This window comes from Gopherus flavomarginatus, chromosome 1 (assembly GCF_025201925.1).
Source record: "Gopherus flavomarginatus isolate rGopFla2 chromosome 1, rGopFla2.mat.asm, whole genome shotgun sequence".
Lineage (NCBI taxonomy): Eukaryota > Metazoa > Chordata > Testudines > Testudinidae > Gopherus > Gopherus flavomarginatus.
The window spans coordinates 31,979,978-31,999,271 of NC_066617.1; the positions used below are offsets into that span (position 1 = coordinate 31,979,978).

A 19,294-nucleotide genomic window follows, 5' to 3' on the forward strand; every position below is an offset into this window, starting at 1 on the left:
CTCCATCGGATTTCATTCTGAATTAGCTGCAACACTGGGGCCATGCCTGGACCTCTCATCTACAGCCAACTTCTGATTTCATTTACAGTTGGGGTTGCCACTTTTGGCTGGATGTATACCTGGAGATTTAATCACTGGACATAATGTTTAATTAAAGATTAATCTTTTAATTCCTGGAGACTCCAGGCCAATCCTGGAGGGTTGGCAACACTCTTTACAGAGGGGGAATTCAGTGGAGTTATGCCTGATTTTTTCCCCCCTCTTTTCCCCACTCAAGAATTTAGGCACCTCCCAAGCACCTTCCCTCCCTCCTTCAGTTCCCCTTTCGTTCCTCTCTCTGTTGGTAAATCTAGAAGTGATACACTTGCAAAATCAGCAGCCCTGCTCTTTCCCTTCCTCCTTCCTCCTCCCTCTCTGATGCTCCTCCTGCGTGGTCCTCGCAGTGTCTAGAGACACATTGGCGGCCCCTGCGAAGGCCAACACGTAGCCCAAGTTGGAGCAGCCTAGGGCTGCATGAATCGGGTGCTGCCTGCCAGCACCTACCGGCCCCGTTCCTGGCGCACGACTCCGAGCGCGCCGCGCGGAGCTGGTGAAGATCCAGAAGGACTCGGTGGGTTCCCCAGCTCCCCGCAGCCAATGAGCGGGCGGCGGGGGCGGAGTTGGCGGCGGCGGATCACAGCGTGTGGCAGCTCTCGGTGCACTGAAGGGAACCATCCCCTGGTGCAAGCCGGCGTCCGCCCGCCTCTGTCACACAGGGGCGGCGAGGAAGGAGCCGTGGGGCATGCCCAGGCTCCATGAACATCCCTCCTAGGCGGGCTTCCTCGTGGGCATGACCCAGCGCCAGAGCATCGCTGCTCCGCGGCGGTCCCTGCGGCTGTGCGACATGACCCAGCTGCTGCGTGCCGCAGCCGGGCGAGGGAAGTGGAGCAGATCCAGCGCGGCCAAGAGGGCTGCGTGCCTGGTGGCTGCGGCATATGGGCTGAAAATCCTCTATCCCGTCCTCCGCAAGCGCCTGCAGCAGACAGCCTGCGAAAAGGGCTTGCAAGCTGCCTGCCGGGCTGGAGGGGGCGAGGAGCCGCTGCATTGCAGCCGGATCCGGGGCAGAGCCTCCCCGGCAGTGAATGCGGAATTTTTCAGGCAGCTGCTGGAACTTCGTAAGATCCTTTTCCCGATGCTGGTGAGCGCCGAATCGGGCTGGCTTTGCCTCCACTCGGTGGCTCTGGTCTCTCGGACCTTCCTCTCCATCTACGTGGCCGGGCTGGATGGGAAGATCGTCAAGAGCATCGTGGAGAAGAAGCCCAGGAGCTTTGCCATCAAATTAATCAAGTGGCTCATGATTGCAATCCCTGCCACTTTTGTGAACAGCGCCATACGGTACCTGGAGTGCAAGCTGGCCCTAGCCTTCCGTACCCGCCTGGTGGATCATGCCTATGAGACCTACTTTGCCAATCAGACTTACTACAAGGTGATCAATATGGATGGGAGGCTGGCGAACCCCGACCAGTCCCTGACCGAGGACATCATGATGTTCTCCCAGTCGGTGGCACACCTGTACTCCAACCTGACCAAGCCCATCCTGGATGTGGTGCTGACATCCTACAGTCTTATCCAGACTGCCAGGTCCAAGGGAGCAAGCCCCATCGGGCCTACGCTGCTGGCAGGCCTTGTGGTGTATGCCACGGCGAGAGTACTGAAAGCATGCTCGCCCAAATTTGGCAAGCTGGTCGCAGAGGAAGCTCACAGAAAGGGTTATCTGCGATACGTCCATTCGCGGATTATAGCCAATGTGGAAGAGATCGCCTTCTACAGAGGACACAAGGTAAAATGGAAATAAAGGCAAGGACTAAAATGTGAGATGGTTCAGAACTGTTGCTGTCCTACTAGATGTTAATCTACTGTAATAATGCTGGTCGTGTGCCCTCACCCCCTCCTCTGTGAGGGATATGAATTCCTCTGATTCCTAAACCTGTTTATTACGATATATACTCTCCCACATTGTATGGAGAGAGACAGAAGTATAGAGTATTCCCCATTTTATTTTTCTCTTGAAGTATTCTTACTTCTGAGCATCACATTTCTCTAGTAAACTTTAATTTCCACCTTCTGTCTCATTTCCAAAAGGTGCCCTAGCTTTTAACCTTTCCAGGCTCTTATTTCTTCCCTATTTTATTAACTAAGAATATTTAATAATACATAAATACTTTTTCTCTAAATGCAAAAATCAGTAGCACACAGTAATCCAGAAGAATTTTGCTACAGTTTAGATGGCAACACGATCTTTGACATTGTCTTGTATAGATAGCTAAGAAAAATTGTAGTCACTATAGTCCTAAAGTTGCTGAAATACTGTACAGTATGTAAGTTATCAGTTTCATAAAAGTAACAGATAATTTAAAAATCAGCATATTGAAGAAATTTTCAAACTTATATTGTGAACGTTGACTGTAATGTGTTTTAAATGGCTTGTAAAAAAGTTTCACATAATGTGAAAAAGCAAATAGTAAAATTTCACACTACCTTTTTAGTCAAAAGTATTAATAAGGCAACATAAACATTTTATTTTTATAGTAGCAATGAGCACCAAAAATTGTTTGCAGCATTGCATTAACTGCAGCTAAATTAAACATTAAATTCAATACTTTTTTTCCTATTCCCACTTTTGTGTGGGCTCAAATTGACTGCATTATGTCATACTGATTTGTCAGTGTTCTTGACTCATTTCCTTGATGTACATTATCACTTCCTCTTGGCACATTGCTAAAAGACATGAAATACTGTACCAATTCACGGTATCATTTCTGCAGATTTACTCAAGCAAACTCTCACTGGAATAAATTGGAATTTTGCAGGCTTGAGTCCTCAAGTGTTGCCTAGTTCATGGAGTTGCAGTTTCAACTTACAGATGTATAGTTCTCAAAATCCTCTTCATTAAACACGTAGAACTAGTTTTACTTAGATGGTAAGGAACAGCTTTTATCACTTGCTTGCATTTTGCTCTGGCAGTGTGAAGTGGGTGTAAAACTGCCAGAGTGGGGTAAAGGGGCATTGGTGTAAATCAGAATCTGGCCCAGTGAGTTCCATGGGCTATGCTGATTTGCACTGAGAATGTGGCCCTTTGTCTAAACAGGTACCACATAGCTTGCTGTACTGATTGCAAGGTATAGTGAAGAATTCAAATCCGACACTAGTCATTTGATTATATGTACGTGTGTATGTATTGTACTCATATGCATATTAATATTTACTATACTATGTAAGTACTTACATTTTTTTAACTATAGGTGGAAATGAAACAACTGCAGAAAAGTTACAAGGCTTTGGCAGACCAAATGAACCTCATATTGTCCAAACGTTTATGGTATATCATGATAGAGCAGTTCCTGATGAAGTATGTCTGGAGTAGCTGTGGTTTGATTATGGTGGCTGTACCTATCATCACAGCGACAGCATTTGCAGATGGCGGTAATAAAGACTTTTATTTAATTTCAAATGTTTCTTTAAAAATATTAGTGTAGAAGAATAGTCACGTAAGAAGACTACATTTCATTTTAATACCATTTATAGCTGTGATGCTATAATATTCAAACACCATGTATGCCTCATCTTTGGGTAGCTCCTGGCATGTGTAAAACTTTACAAACAAACCACTTGAAGAAATATCAGTGACAAAAACCGTATCTTTGAACTTAAACGTGATAAACACAATACATTCTGAATCAAAGGATAGTTTTTTCAAAAAAGATGCCAAGGTGAATTGTGGATAAGCAGTTTATAAATATCACTTAAACCATTTTCTGCCCTTTTTGATGTATGAAGATGGTTTCACAAACTTTAAAATAAAATCTTGTTTTTTATATTTGCAATATCAAGAATGTCAGCTGCTCACTTTCCACTCTTCACGGGAGGCCCTAAGCTGTGAAGTCTCATCAAGTTGTAACTTTAGCTGTAGCCCTCATGCCCCAACCAGGGTTGGGAAGGTGTGTCAATTCTCAGAATGTCTGCTGCTATATTACTAAATACTATCCATCTAGTTACCTATCTAGTGGTTTTTCTCTGGCGTTTGCTCATCACCTTACTGTTGACTGTGTAAGAATCAGCATCTCTCACCTCATGTAGTGTACAGAAAGGCAAGTGAAGCTCAGATTATAGGCTTGTATGACAGCACAATTCAGGTCTTTTGAAGATCACGTCCAGATCTTCCAGCAATGAGAGCGAAGTGAGGCCCTGATTTTAGTGTTGTTTGAAATGTTTTTTTTTTTTTTAAAGTTAGGGAAAAATGTAACTTGGCAAAGCAGGAGGCAAGATTAAGAAGTAGTAACAAGCAAAAAAAAATTGTTTGCTTGTTCATTTTGTACTTTACATAGAATCATAGGACTAGAAGGGACCTCAAGAGGTCATCTAGTCCGGTCCCATGCACTCATAGCAGGACTAAGTATTATCTGGACCATTCCCGACAGGTATTTGTCTAATCTGCTCTTAAAAATCTCCAGTGATGGAGATTCCACACCTCCCTAGGCAATTTATTCCAGTGCTTAACCACCCTGACAGGAAGTTTTTCCTAATGTCCAACGTAAACCATCCTTGTTGCAATTTAAGCCCATTGCTTCTTGCAACCTGTCTTCAGAGGTTAAGAACTGTTCTTCTCCCTCCTCCTTGTAACAGCCTTTTGTGTACTTGAAACATGTGCAACTCTTTGTACTTTGTGATTATATACTAACTTCAGTAGAAGAGAAATCCACACCAAAAAAAAAATACAATGATTAGAAATTCCTGTTTAGCATTTTTAGATACTGCATATTAGAGCTTAGAAACTATAATGATAAGTATCCTAGCAATACCTAAGCTAAATAAATGGATAGTGAAAAACTGACTTTGAAGTTGGCTCAATAAATCTCCATATACATGACTGGAATCATAAAAAGTCTTAAAAAATCAATAAGATTCACCATGCAAAGATTCTGTAATGCTTTGTAAATGAAAAGATCAATTTTAAATTCAGTACATTTAACCAAGTACCAATGGATTGTTTTCAGAGCAGGTGAAATCTGTGCATATTGTCTGAATTTAATAAGGAATTTGGCAATCATATTCTAAACAAAGGAGCTTATCCATATTACACAGAGCAACCAGTGAAGGCTAACAGTGCTTTAGTACTTTGGTAACAGAAATGAGGTTAACCAATTTAATGTAATTTCTGCTAAAATGGAAATAAATGCAGCTCAGCAAAATCCCGTAACTGATAAAGAGATTATTTAACCACAGAATGTAAATGTCTCCTCCCTAGCCCTTCACCCATGAATCAGAAACAGGTTAGGTATCCTTCAAAGAGAGAGAGCCTCTATAAAGGTGTATAGAGGAAAGGAGCAGTATTTCACCCATATCAACTCTACAGTAAGTAACATTCTCTGACATCCAGGAATGGACCTCTGACAAATGCGTTTAAAATGTGGGCAGAGCAGAAGGTCAGAAAAATAAATCTGTCTTCTCCATGTCAGTGATAGGCCTGTCACATAATACTGAAGAGTATTTGCCAGGAGGAACATGCAAATTGTTAAATTGTAGAACTTATTACAGAGCCCTGAGACATTCTACAAGAACAGGGACAAGATCAGAAATACATTATTAATGGTGACACATTGACCCCATCAAGTGGTAAGAAGTAAACCAGGTATGCTAAAAATCCAACAAGTGCAGCTCACTGCTGGGCGGTTTAGTTGGAGAAATAGTACTGTATCCAATCAGATCAAGTGTGGAAGGCAAATGAAGTTGGTTAAAATCTGAGGAGTGGGAACTAGAACTGTCATTGATGAATAAACCCATTAGAATCCAGGAAGTGTTTGGAACCAAATAGCCAGTGTTTAGAACTTATGACCATGCCTGAAATCAATCTGAAACTGTTCACGTAGATGGTCTTCAGACGGGGGGGGGGGGAGGGAGGGGGATTGCATCAATATAGCAATAGCCTTTTCACTGTTGCCAAAAAAAATTAGGTATTTGTATGTATTTAAAACACACACACACACACACACACAGCTAGTGCTACCTTTTCTGATATCTGTTTGCTGTTACAGTTTTTGTAAGTAGTTTTATAGTACGCTAGTATGCAAAAGGAATCATACAAAAAACACAAGTAGACCAAAATATCCTGAATGTAGTTTGTTCCCTGGGAATTAAACATTAATAACAATGAGATTTTAATTTCATTAGGCACAATAAATATGTTTTTTCCATAAAACAAATGGGATTGAGAAGTTTTATAAGTGGGGAACAAGTTAAACTACTGACAAAGGTTAGATACTAGACTAAAGAGAGACCACTGGCCCAATCTGTTGTAATATGACACTTCCTCTAACACAGAAGGAAAAGCCTATGTATGAAAAACATTGGAGAAAATGATCAAGAAAAATTATTTTGGGCAGGTCTGGTGGTTTGATTTCAGTCATGCAATAATGGAGAATTGTGTTCTGGAGCAGTTTAAAGTTCCTCAGATTTACACAATTTTAAATCCACAGTGACATCTAAAATGCTGTCTAGATCAGTAAAACTTGGTTATCCGCCAAGAAAGAGTTATGATTTTTTTTTTAAGTTTTGTACTACTGAATTGGCATCACTACTGAGAACTGGATTCCCTACAGAGCCTTATTCACACGAGTCCTCCCATTGGAGTAAATGTGACCATTTACATGACTATCTATATGAGCAAGGGTTTTAGGATCACCCCCTGACTGAGGAAAGTTATGTCCTTTTTTACAAAGGCATGACTCTCTCATTGTGTACCGGTGTATATCCCAGTGTGCTGGGTGGCGCACTACTGACTTGGCATAACTTAAACTAAAATATCTGAACAGCCACAGTTTTCTTACATAATTCAGAAATTGAATTTTGAGATGAAGAGAGGCCAAGTTGGGGTCTTGCATGTATGACAGTAACTTTCTATATAATATTTTTAGCCCAAAATGTTACACTTATCTCTGGTGTATCTTCATGGATGTAAGTGGAGTTATACCAAGGATGTATTTATCCAGATTTTTTTTTTTTTGTTGGTGGCTTGTTAAATTAAAACAAACTAGCATTTGGGTATCAGGAGCTTCAAAAGCAAAAAGAAGATACAGACACGTACAACAAGTTTTGGTACAGGATTTATGTTTTCAAACACTGCAGAGTCTGACCTTGTCATGGAGGTGAGAGAACCACTCGCTGCATAAGAAGATTTCACTTACGTTGCTTTAGCATTACCTGTCATAGAACAGCACATAAAATGACCATCACGTTACATCTGTAGGAAACTGCTCAGAGATTTTCTTGACTAAAAGCACTGAGCCAGCCTAACAGAAGATATTAATAATAATTCCTGATGTAGGAGTTGGCATACTGGGTCAGCCTACTAGTCTGGCTAATCTAGTGTCTGGCAGTAGCCATGCTTCAGAGAAAGACAGAAGCTCCAATCTGCACCACCATTAACCAGTCTGTATAATATTACAGACTGGTTAATAATATCCTCCCCAAACCCCTCTTGCAACCTAAAATTTTACATTTGGCTGCCCATATATTGTCGTCTTAATTTGCTTAGTTGCAAATGTTAAGGATTATACATTATTCATTCTTAAAAAATTCAGCCGCATTATCATCTTGATTTTGTGGAGGAGCAAATTACAGGCTGGCTCCTTGCTATATAGCAGTTTCTGTGGGTGTGATGATGGCAACAGATATCACAGTAGCAGAATTGGACTCCAGGCATGAAGTACTTAATGAATTTTACTCTGGGAAAAACAAACACTTCATGTGAAGATATTATACTTAAAACATAAATGTGTTTCTTTTTCCCATGCCCTCTCTAGTTTTGCCATTTTTGCCTTTGTCAGTTGTTAAGGATATTTTCTCACAACATTCAGAAGAATTTTCATGATAACAGGCTACAATGTTATAAACAAAGGATTATGACTTCATTATTGGATCAAACAGACAGAGAAACTGGGTTGTGAGAAAGAAGGCTCTTACTCAAACACAGATCCCTCTAATACTACCAAGAGGAATATAGAAACTTACTGTCAGTTAATTGCATTCTTATAAAATATTCTAATTTTGCCAGATGTGCATCAGTATGATTGTTCCTTTTTAAGTGGAGTGAAGAATTAAGTACGGTTGAAAATGAGTAATAGCAGTACTAGTAAAAACAAAACAATGAAACTGAAATTCTGTTTGACTCACTACAGCTGTGGTAAAACTCAGACTGAGTAATGGTATATTAAAAAGAAAAAGAGGTTAATGAGTGTTAAAAAGAAAAAAGGATGATTTGTGTAAGAAGAAGAATTTCTCATACTCCCACTTTTTCTTTGTTACTAGAAGTTTTATGCTCATTGTTTGCCTTTCTGATTCCTTTCAGAAAGTTGTCTTCATAGAGTTAAAGTGTTCTTAATTTAATATCTGTTTTAATAATGGCTCACATTTTAACCATAGTTTAATTTGTAGAGATATTTTTCAGAAGAATATTTGAACAGAAGAACATTTTTTGCTTTTAGAGTTAGAAGATGGCCATAAACAAGCAATGGTTAGTGAGCGAACAGAAACCTTTACTACTTCACGAAATCTGTTGGTCTCTGGAGCAGATGCCACTGAAAGGATTATGTCTTCTTACAAAGAGGTATTGTGTGTCATTTCATGGAATCATAGAATATCAAGGTTGGAAGGGACCACAGGAGGTCATCTAGTCCAACCCCCTGCTCAGAGTAGGACCAATCCCCAGACAGATTTTTGCCCCAGATCCCTAAATGGCCACCTCAAGGATTGAATTCACAACCTTAGATTTAGCAGGGCAATGCTCAAACCACTGAAAAGAGAAATAAATGAAAATAAAACAGAATTTGCAAATGTAAGATTTTTTTTTAAATTTCTTTTGTAATCATATTGGGGAAGATTCGGCAGTCATTAAATCAATGGAAGTTTTTCTTGAGTGAAGACTGCAGAATTTATCCCTTTGTAACTTAAGTACAGCTAGTATTTTAATGTAGGGATAATTTGTGGCCCATAAGCATAAACCATGACAGCATTTTCTAGACTAGAGCCAGATACTGTGCAGACTTTTCAAGCAGTTCTCCTAATAGACTGAGAGATTTTTGATTCATCTGTTTCAATACTTGGCCTACAATGTAGAGAGACTGCCTGGTTACCAATTATGTTAAGGTGTTACTATTAGCATTCAGCATTAAAATCATTTATATAATGCTATACATTTACATGGCGCCTTGCAAACATGGCTGTGTTATGACGCAGAAAAAATATCCACTAAATAATAGGTGAAAGATGGCAAACTGATTTGACTTGTAACACAATTACACTTTTTAATTCGGAGAGTATGAAGTGAAAGACCAGTGAGTTGAGCTTCCATCTTAATTTTATACTTAAAATTTTGCCAAAGTAGTACTGGGATACCACACCTTCATATTTTATTTTAAGTTACTTTTAGGCAATTTCCATAGAATGGTAATATGCTTCCTGTGAACTTTAATATTTTCTGGTAATAAAGTACGAACCCCACTCCCTTTTCTTACATGAGCAGCCCTGTAACAGTCAGTGGAACTGACCTCTTTAGTAAGATGGGCAATGTTTGGCTCTTCGTGATTTTATTTTTTGTCTGTAGGCCACCAGTGTAAATCCAGATTTTCAGTGTTTTGGTGGGTAAGTCTACAGGCTCATGCTTTTGAAACTGTTACCACCTGTAAGCTTTCCTGCAGCATGTGAGTTGAGATGCTGGTCCAAGGTTTGTTCATAGGGTACAGCATTCAGTATCACAAATATCACCGTAACAGAGAACACTGTTTGGAATGCTGGTTTGCAGTCTTAGCAGAGGCCAAGGATTGAGGGCTTGATTCAACTCCCACTGAATTCACTGGAAAGTCTCCCAGTGGGAGTTGGATCAGACCTTGAATAGGCTTGGAGACTGAACTACATTGTCATATTTAGAAGTGGTTATTGCAGGTCAGCATGGAGGGCACCCTGGTGAGACAATGTGGAAGGGCTGTCCTGCTGCTGTCCACGTTGTACCAGCTCTACTGGTAGCAGGAGATCTTCAGTCTTAAATGCTGGCAGTACAACTCTTTTCACAAGTGTTAGAGACAAAAAACTGCCAATGCAGGACAGTCTAAGCTTACTCATGGAGTTGAAACATTTGATCATTACTACGGGTTTTGCAGAGTTCTCCTTGTAAACTCCTATACTCTTATAAAACCATGACTGAGAGTAGGACCTTATAATTAATAACAAATAGCTGTTCTTAATTTTGTGCAATTATGGAACTTGTCTAGAGTTACACTTCCTTACACCAGAGACAACTTCTAACACCTGGTTTGGATCTGGCTATCTCTAAATGCTTTACTAAACTGGATAATTTATTTGTTTTTTAAGGCTATGTCTAAACGACACACCACTTTCACTGGCATGTAAGGTACGCGTGCTACATGCTACAGTGAAAACCACGCTGCATTCACACTGTGGTGTGTTGCTACATGTGTCACTGAAAGGCTCCAGCAGTGGGGGAGGCAGCTGGGAAAGGTTCTAGCAGCTCCCCTCTGTCAGAACCTTTCCCCCTGCTGCAGTCTTTTCCTACAGCAGGGAAAGGCTCCAGCAATGAGGATCTGGCAAAACATTTCCCCTCTGCTTTCCCCCGGTTGCATCTTTTCCTGCGACAGGAAAAGGCTCCAGCAGTGGGAAGGCAGCGCAACACTATACTGCTAGAAATAGCTGTGTAGACAAGGAGGCATGGCTTGGGTAAATTGGAGCTGTGTCAGGTTTGTACTCCGATACATACCAACACCTTTTACTTTACTTGCCTAAGTCGTGCCTGTCTGTCTACGGTGCTATTTATACCTGTGTTGGGGGTGGGGGTGCTCTGCATGCCGTAGAAAGAAGCATGCTGTTTAGATGCACCCTTATACTCATTGTTCTGCTCTTCTTGCCTTTCTTCTAGCTTTCAGTATCAGAATTTGTGTTTTCTGAATCTGGTGATCATACAATTATATTAGGAATAATACTTTTCCCTTCAGTCTTCTATACTACTGCAGATGCTTGGGTGTAATTCCTCTCTGCCAGCAGATGGAGAGAGTACAGTGAGACTTCTTGGTGAGGTCATCACCTGCAAGATAAGGGGCTTGCCAGGTCCTAGAGCTTATTTGTTTCTGTTCCAGCAGGCTGAAGATCAGTATCTTCAGTGGCTGTGGAGAAAGGCCTGAACTAAGGACAAAGTCCTTGAGCCGGCATCAAAGGTCTAGGAGAATTTCCAACTATGCACCAATATGAGGCTAACCTAAGAGGCAGAGACAGCGTGGAGTACTGTATGGCTAACTGCTGCAGTCGTTTCAGGACTAGGAAGTGCCCATGCTGCTTGGCTTTCACACACAAAATAGATTTCTCCCCACAGGATTCCTCCCCTGTGAGTTAGAGGATGACAAGGTAAAAATAAAAAAGTGCAAGGTAAAGTGAGAATTACTTTCCCCAAGACCCTGTCAGCCTTGTTCCCCAGAGGCCCCCTCAATTGCACAGGGTCCAAGGTCCAGGCAGACGAGCAGATCTTTATCCAAAGGAGGATTCATGGGACCTTTGCCAGGGTCTTCTAGGGATCCTTTTGTGCAGTTTTAGATACCGCTCTCATTTGAGTCTCAGTTGCTCTGGGGCCTCAGCCTAGCCATGAAATCCTGACTACAGATACCAGTGTGTAGAGAGGGGAGTACCTGGGGTACGCCATGACCCTGTAGTACTTTTCACTGACAAATGTATGAGTCTGTCTGTCATATCCAGAGGAGAACAGTTGGACTCGTTCCTCTGCACTTTCACCACAGGCTGAAGAATGTTTTGGCATGGGTACACTGATCAGCCACCATCTCTCACTCAAATAAACTGACCTGGAGCAAAGATATGACCAAGGAAAGCCAGGTATTGAAAGCAACCTCCTATTCCCCCTTAGCCATCCTATTTGTTATTCCCATAGTCAGAGTATGCAACAGAGCAGATTAGCCAAACAGATCCTAAATATGCTAGAGAGTGGAAAAAAGGAGTGAGTTTTTTGAGAGAATTTGTCACAATAGGAGAAGACTTAAACAGACTAGATTGCCACAGAGTCCAACAGAACAGTAGAGAAGTATTTCAGCAGGACTAGAGATATGTATTCTAGCACCACAGATGCCCTATCAATTAAATAGAATGGTACACTGGCATGCTTCTCTCCACATTCACCCATGATGGGTGTTAGGAATCTCACAAAAATCTCAGCAGTTCAGAGCCTCACAACAGCAGCATGAGTGCCACAGAAGAAAGAGAGAAAAACAAAGTGAGCAGCATCCACATCCATTCCTTTCAAGAGAATGAAGTTTCTAGTCAGGCCAGGGCCATGGCTACACTGGCTTTACAGCGCTGCAACTTTCGCGCTCAGGGGTATGAAAAAACACCCCCCTGAGCGCTGCAAGATACAGCGCTGTAAAGCCTCAGTATAATCAGTGCCGCAGTGCTGGGAGCGCGGCTCCCAGCGCTGCAAGCTACACCCATAAGGGATGTGGTTTACGTGCAGCGCTGGGAGAGCTCTCCCAGCGCTGACGCTCCGATCACACTCACACTTCAAAGCGCTGCCGCGGCAGCGCTTTGAAATGTCAAGTGTAGCCATAAGGGAAAGTTGTTTCAGTGCCAGCAAGGAAGTCCCAGAAGCATTCAGAGTGTGTGGCTTTAGAAAGTTAAATGCATCATGGCCTGGAAGGTGTATACAGAACTACAGGAGATAGGGAAGGCAGCCACCTGGGGTATATGTCCTTCACTGTTTAACCTGTAGTGTTCAGCAAATGTAATGTTCAAGCATGAGCTGATTCATCATTTGGTGAGAGCGCTGAAGGCAGCTTTCATGAGGTATAATCAGTGCCTACTGTATGGCACAGCATTGCTTTTGGAGGTAGCCAAACATCTGGCTTGGCACAGAAAATCAAAGAGAGGAAAATTTTCCTTATGTGTTAAATTTTCTTTCTTTGATATCTTCTATGCCAGCCCAGGCCTCCTCCCTTCAAATTTAGCACAGTCTTCTGCAAATTTCCAGGACTTTTTCAAACACCAAGTTTTATGCTAGGGCTCCAAGGTCTAAAAATTGTGTGTGGTGTATTTTGCACAATAAATTGCTATTATAGGAACTGCTTTAGGAAATTCAGCTGACAGATGGGAGCTAGCAGCCCCCTTATTTTCTGGTGATGACATCACTAAAAATTCTCAAGGCCTTTATTGGAGTTATGCCAATTTACGTCAGCTTAGGCTCTGTCCCTCAACGTAATGTCACCATCTGCTGGCAGCTAGGAACTGTACATGTGCATCTGGGGGACTGTCAGAGAAGACCTCAAAGAAAGAAAATTAATTGGTGAGGAAAAATTTCCTTTCATTCTTAATCCAGAATGAAATCTAAGTAGTACTGAGTCAAAATGATTGGGAACGCTATCCATAAATTATTGGACAAAGTATTTAATTTCCAGTTTCCAGATTATGTAATTTAAACAGATCATTTGTTGTTTCCCAGGTCACCGAGTTAGCAGGCTATACAGCTAGAGTGTACAACATGTTTTCAGTCTTCGATGAAGTGAAGAGGGGCATTTACAAAAGAACTGCCGTTTTTCAAGAGATTGAAACCAACAGCAGGAATGAAGATAAAGCAGAACTACACATTGATGGACCTTTGGAAATCAAGGGTGGGTAATTCATATTTTGATACTTTTCTCTATAAACTCTTCAGCCTACTATGCAGTTTTACTGGTCTAAACAAAGTTTTTCTTTACACAACCCTTGCTGCTATTTCAAAGTTGCCACAGATCAACTCCCCTCCCATTACATATTCCTCACCCACTTCTTTGCAGTTTTCTATACCTCCCAGCAGACAACCCTGAGATTCCTTCCCTATGTACTCTCACAAGGGCTGGCTGGAAATTTTCCATCAAAACCTCCACAGAAAATTGTTTTTTTGACATTTGTTCGTCCAGAAAGAATCTGCTTTCCTTTACCTTTTTTTAGTTTTAATTAGAAAACTGAAACTTGAAATTTTTCATCTGAAAAGAAATAATTTTTGATGTTTTTAGTAGGATTTGGTCTAAAAAACTTCAGGCACTGAAAACCAAAATCTGTTCCGTTTTCCTATTTTCAACAAAAAGTCACAATTTGCCACTGAAAATGTTTCTGATCAGCTCCAACCCTCCTGCCTGCCTTTCCCCTTGCTCCTCCTACTCTCTACGTTCTGTCATTTCCCCTCTGTCTCCTCCTCCTGAGGTCTGTGTATGTGCCCTCTGTGACTGAATTCTCATTGTGCCCCATTACTCACCTTCTGTCTCTACCCCCTTGAGCCCCATCCAGTTTCTTTCCCAATCCCCTTATTGGCCTTTTGCCATTTATTTACTTCTCCTGATTACCCACATTGGACTCCTTCCATTTCCTGCTTCCCAGCTGCTGCTGACAACCAAATCCCTTCCCCACCTCCACAGGAAAAAATGTAGTCGTTCAGAGGTGAAGGAGTTAAACTGCTATGTGTGAAATATTTTCTTCCTTCTCTTACAACATTATTGCCCTTCAGCACAGATTTCTCAACAGGGTCATAATAAACACCCTGAGGTGGCACAAACATTAACTGTAAGCATTAACTGATTTCTTGACCTTGTAGGACATGACAGTGTGTGATTACCAATGAAATAATCAACATTTTGTAATAGCTACAATTTGTAATGTAGTAGAGAAATGGGGGTTTTAGTCCAAATAGTGGTAAATTAATGTCCTTGGCCCACAGGCAATTGTTCTTTAGCATGTCTACCTAGTTATTTTAAAGACTGAATGCAGTTCGGATATGAGAACTCTGCTGATGTTTCCATGTGGTATAGCATCCCATTCTGCAGCCCATACCAAGACTTTGTTTCCACTACAGTTGCAGAGTCAAAATATTTTCTGAGGCTCTCCCATCAGAAGTTCCACTGTAATAACATTTTTCTTCCTTTCTTTCAGCCTTGATAATTTCAGAAATCCCTGCATAGGAATTTATAACAGTGGAGGGATGTGTGGGTATCTGTGCACGTGTGTGTACACTCGTGTGTGCATACATGTAAGTGTACATATTGTTAAAAGAAAAATCCATATTTTAAACTGTCTTTTAAGGCAAATTTATTACATTGCCCCACACCACTTATTTCCTCTTAAATCATCAGTATCAACTTGTGCCAGCAAATAATGTTATATTATCCTCTGTATTTACTACAGCCCATAACTTTACTGATGTAGGCCTAGAAAGAATGACAACCTTTTAAACAGACAAGGTGGGTGAAGTAATATCTTTTATTGGACCAACTTGTGCTGGTCAGAGAGACAAGCTTTCGAGACACACAGAGCTGCTTTTCAGCGTGTCTCTCTCACCAACAGAAGTTGGTCCAATAAAAGATATTACGTCACCTACCTTGTCTCTAATATACTGGGACCAACATGGCTACAACTACACTGCATACAACCTTTTAAATACTTTAGTCAAATAACAATAATATATTACTTTACTATAGTTGTTCCTTATCTTATCATTCAGAATTAAAAAAAGGATCATCACTTAATTTTTGTAGCTGTGCTTTCAATTTATATGCCTCATTACATTAAAAAACAAAACAATCTCCTATCCCCTTACATTAAGAGAGCCTTAAGGTTGCAAAGTCAAGTACTCAAATATTAGGAAATCCCAGAATTAATGGTGCCTATGAAATTCTCACCACGATATCTGCATATTTTACAAATGTTAATGAATTGATCTTCACAACATCTGTCTGAAGGTATTATTATCCCTGTATTCTAGCTGGGGAACTGAGGCATGGAGAAATTAAGGACAAATATGTCATAGGTTCCCAAATTGAGAAGCCTAGGGGTTTCAGATTATGTAGTATTTCTATAACGCCTTATGTGTCCAAAGTGCAGCTTTGACTTCTGTTGCAGTCATGAGCACTCCTGAAAATCTGGTCTGAGCAGGGCCGCCCAGAGGATTCAGGGGGCCGGGGGCAAAGCAATTTCGGGGGCCCCTTCCATAAAAAAAAGTTGCAATACTATAGAATACTATATTCTCATGGGGGCCCCTGCAGGGCCTGGGGCAAATTACTCCACTTGTCCCCCCTCTGGGCGGCCCCTGGGTCTGAGCTGTCTGACGTCAGGCACCTAGAAAATAAGGAACACACAGTTAGTGACCAATGGTGATCGTTTTGGTTCAAGTTGCTTGTCCAGCATCACGTGGCAGAGGCAATGAAGTAGAATTTTTAATTTTAATTCTCTAACCATATGACTATATATTCTCTTCTGTTCGTCTCCTGCCTCCTTCACTACACATTTTCCAACTTTTCCGACAAATAAGGCAGGCAACAGATGGAATATTCAGAGAATGTAGCTGCCAAACTCTTAACACGCCTTCATGTTCAAACTTTTTTCAGAGGCTTATAGCTTGGCCAGATTTGGATAAATTTTCATGGAGATAGCATAAGGCACATCCCTGACATCGGGGTGACCTGTCTGCCAAATTTCAAGTCTCTGCTCCAGAGCATGGAAGCAACAGAGCTTCTCAACTAAGTGGTTGTAAGAACTATTTTAAGATGGGAAGAACAACCCTAATCTCATTCATAGAAATCACCAAAATATTTTAGCTGAAACATTGCAAAATTCAGCCTGAGGAAAATGTCCAACATGGAAAATTTCGCCCAAATAGTTACAGATTGGTAAAGTTATAAGCAACTGAAAACAGGGTCTTATAATGGAAAGTGTAAGGCAACCTTAATTATAGGCAGTGCTACCAGATCCACCTGTAACAATCCTGTATTTAATTAGTTACAGATTGGTAAAGTTATAAGCAACTGAAAACAGGGTCTTATAATGGAAAGTGTAAGGCAACCTTAATTATAGGCAGTGCTACCAGATCCACCTGTAACAATCCTGTATTTAATTGTTTCTTTATTTGGATTAGTTTAAGACTTAACAAAATATGTAGGGCTGTCAATTAATCACAGTTAACTCATGCGATTAACTCAAAAAATTAATCGTGATTAATCACAGTTTTAATTGCACTGTAAACAATAGAATACCAATTGAAATTTATTAAATATTTTTGGTTGTTTTTCTACATTTTCAAATGTATTGATTTCAATTACAACACAGAATATAAAGTGTACGGTGCTCACTTTATATTATTATTTTTAGTACACATATTTTAAAAACAAAACAATGTAAAACTTTAGCGCCTACAAGTCCATTCAGTCCTACTTCTTGTTCAGCCAGTCACTAAGAGAAACAAGTTTGTTTACATTTACAGGAGATAATGCTGACCACTTTTTATTTACAAAGTCACCTGAAAGTGAGAACAGGCATTCATATGGCACTTTTGTAGCTGGCGTTGCAAGATATTTACATGCCAGATATTCTAAACATTTGCATGCCCCTTCATGCATTTGCCACCATTCCAGAGGACATGCTTCCATGCTGATGATGCTTGTTAAAAAAAATGTGTTAATTAAATTTGTGACTGAACTCCTTAGGGCAGAATTATATGCCCCCCTGCTCTATTTTACCCACATTCTGCCATATATTTCATGGTATAGCAGTCTTGGATGATGACCCAGCACATGTTCATTTTAAGAACACTTTCACTGCAGATTTGACAAAATGCAAAAAAGGTACCAATGTGAGATTTCTAAAAACAGCTACAGCACTCGACGCAAAGTTTAAGAATCAGAAGTGTCTTCCAAAATCTGAGTGGGATGAGGTGTGGAACATGCTTTCAGAAATATTAAAAGAGCAGCACTTTGATGTGGAAACTATAGAACCCGAACCACCAAAAAAGAAAATCAACCTTCTGCTGGTGGCCTCTGACTCAGATGATGAAAATGAACATGTGTCATTCCGCACTGCTTTGGATCGTTATCAAGAAGAACCCATCATCAGCATTGACACATGTCCTCTGGAATGGTGATCGAAGCATGAAGGGTACATACAAACTCCAGAAATTCGTGGCTCTCAGCCCTGTTCTTGGACTAATAGATCTCACTGCCCCCCCGAACGTTTCACTAACTTTTTTCTTTAATTTGTAGGAAAAGTTATTGATGTTGATCATGGAATTGTTTGTGAAAATGTTCCTATTATTACCCCAAATGGAGATGTGGTGGTTTCCAGACTAAACTTCAAAGTAAGATGATATGCAAGAATCTTCTGATTGTTGCCATCACATTAACACAAAACAACACAGAGTTCATGTACCCTATGTTAAATACTTGGAGAAGAGGGGAAGTCAAGAAAGGTAGGCATAGTGGCTCACTAGAGGCAGATATGTACAGTGTATCCTGCTCAAAGAAAATGGAGAGAGAGGAGAAGGAATGGTTCGACTTGTGTCACTGTCAGATTAAAAACTACAGCTGCATTTTCAAAATTGCTTAAGGGAGTTCTGCATCCAACTCCCACTGAATTTCTATGGGACTGAGGTGCTTAACACCTTTAGGATGCTTTAAAAATCTTCCAAGTCCACAGCATTAGAGCAAACAGTGAGTCTGTGGAACTTCACTTGACCACTCCAAGGATCAATAGTAACTAACAGCTGACAGTATAATCTGCAGGCCCAATCCTACAATCTTTGCTCAGTAAAAACTCACATTGTTTTCAATGATTTTTTGCAAATAGCAATTGATTCCTATTGGCATCACATTGTTAATGCATTTCATTTATTGAATGATTTCAAAATATGTCACAATATTGAATGTTGGTGCAGTAATTATATAGAAATAGGTGAAAGCATTGGAAAGTTGCATGAGGACTTCCACTACCTCATTTATGCATCTAATTGCTCATGCTACCTCTGTATTTGTATTCTAGATGTGTGCGAGAGACAGAGAGAGAGACCACCTTTAAGGAAATAGTCAGCACTTGGCAGAATAGGGCCTTTAATTTGGCAAAACTCCCAGCTACTTTAAATGTATTTTGTTTAGCACTATAAAATGATGGACTGATATTCAGGCAGAGATACCTGTATGTTTGTGCACTTTACCTAGTATATTTATAGAGAGAATTCACAAACAGTGCTATTGGGTGGGTGAGTGGGTGGGTGGAAGTATGGGGTGTATAGGGTGAATAAACAAAGGTGTGTGTATGTGTGTGTTTGTGTGTATATATATATAAGAAATGCATAAAAGTGACACTATATAAGCAGAAATGGAATGTTGAGGTTAATTTTTCAAGTCATTGGGCCTTGCTCACACAGCTTCAATTCATTCACTTAAGGTCATGCCATACATGC

At 40.6% G+C, this 19,294-nt stretch overlaps 1 protein-coding gene across 2 annotated transcripts in view; it reads left to right on the forward strand.

Moving 5' to 3' along the window:
* The first annotated feature begins 764 nt into the window (after positions 1-764).
* Positions 765-19,294, forward strand: part of ABCD2 (ATP binding cassette subfamily D member 2) — a 68,961-nt gene continuing 50,431 nt past the window's right edge. For both annotated transcript variants that reach the window (XM_050936151.1, XM_050936152.1), the window contains exons 1-5: positions 765-1,819; positions 3,282-3,462; positions 8,520-8,641; positions 13,538-13,706; positions 18,099-18,193. In XM_050936151.1, the coding sequence (XP_050792108.1) occupies positions 830-1,819; positions 3,282-3,462; positions 8,520-8,641; positions 13,538-13,706; positions 18,099-18,193 (1,557 nt within the window). In that variant the 5' untranslated portion in view covers positions 765-829. The remainder of the gene's footprint in view (positions 1,820-3,281; positions 3,463-8,519; positions 8,642-13,537; positions 13,707-18,098; positions 18,194-19,294) is intronic.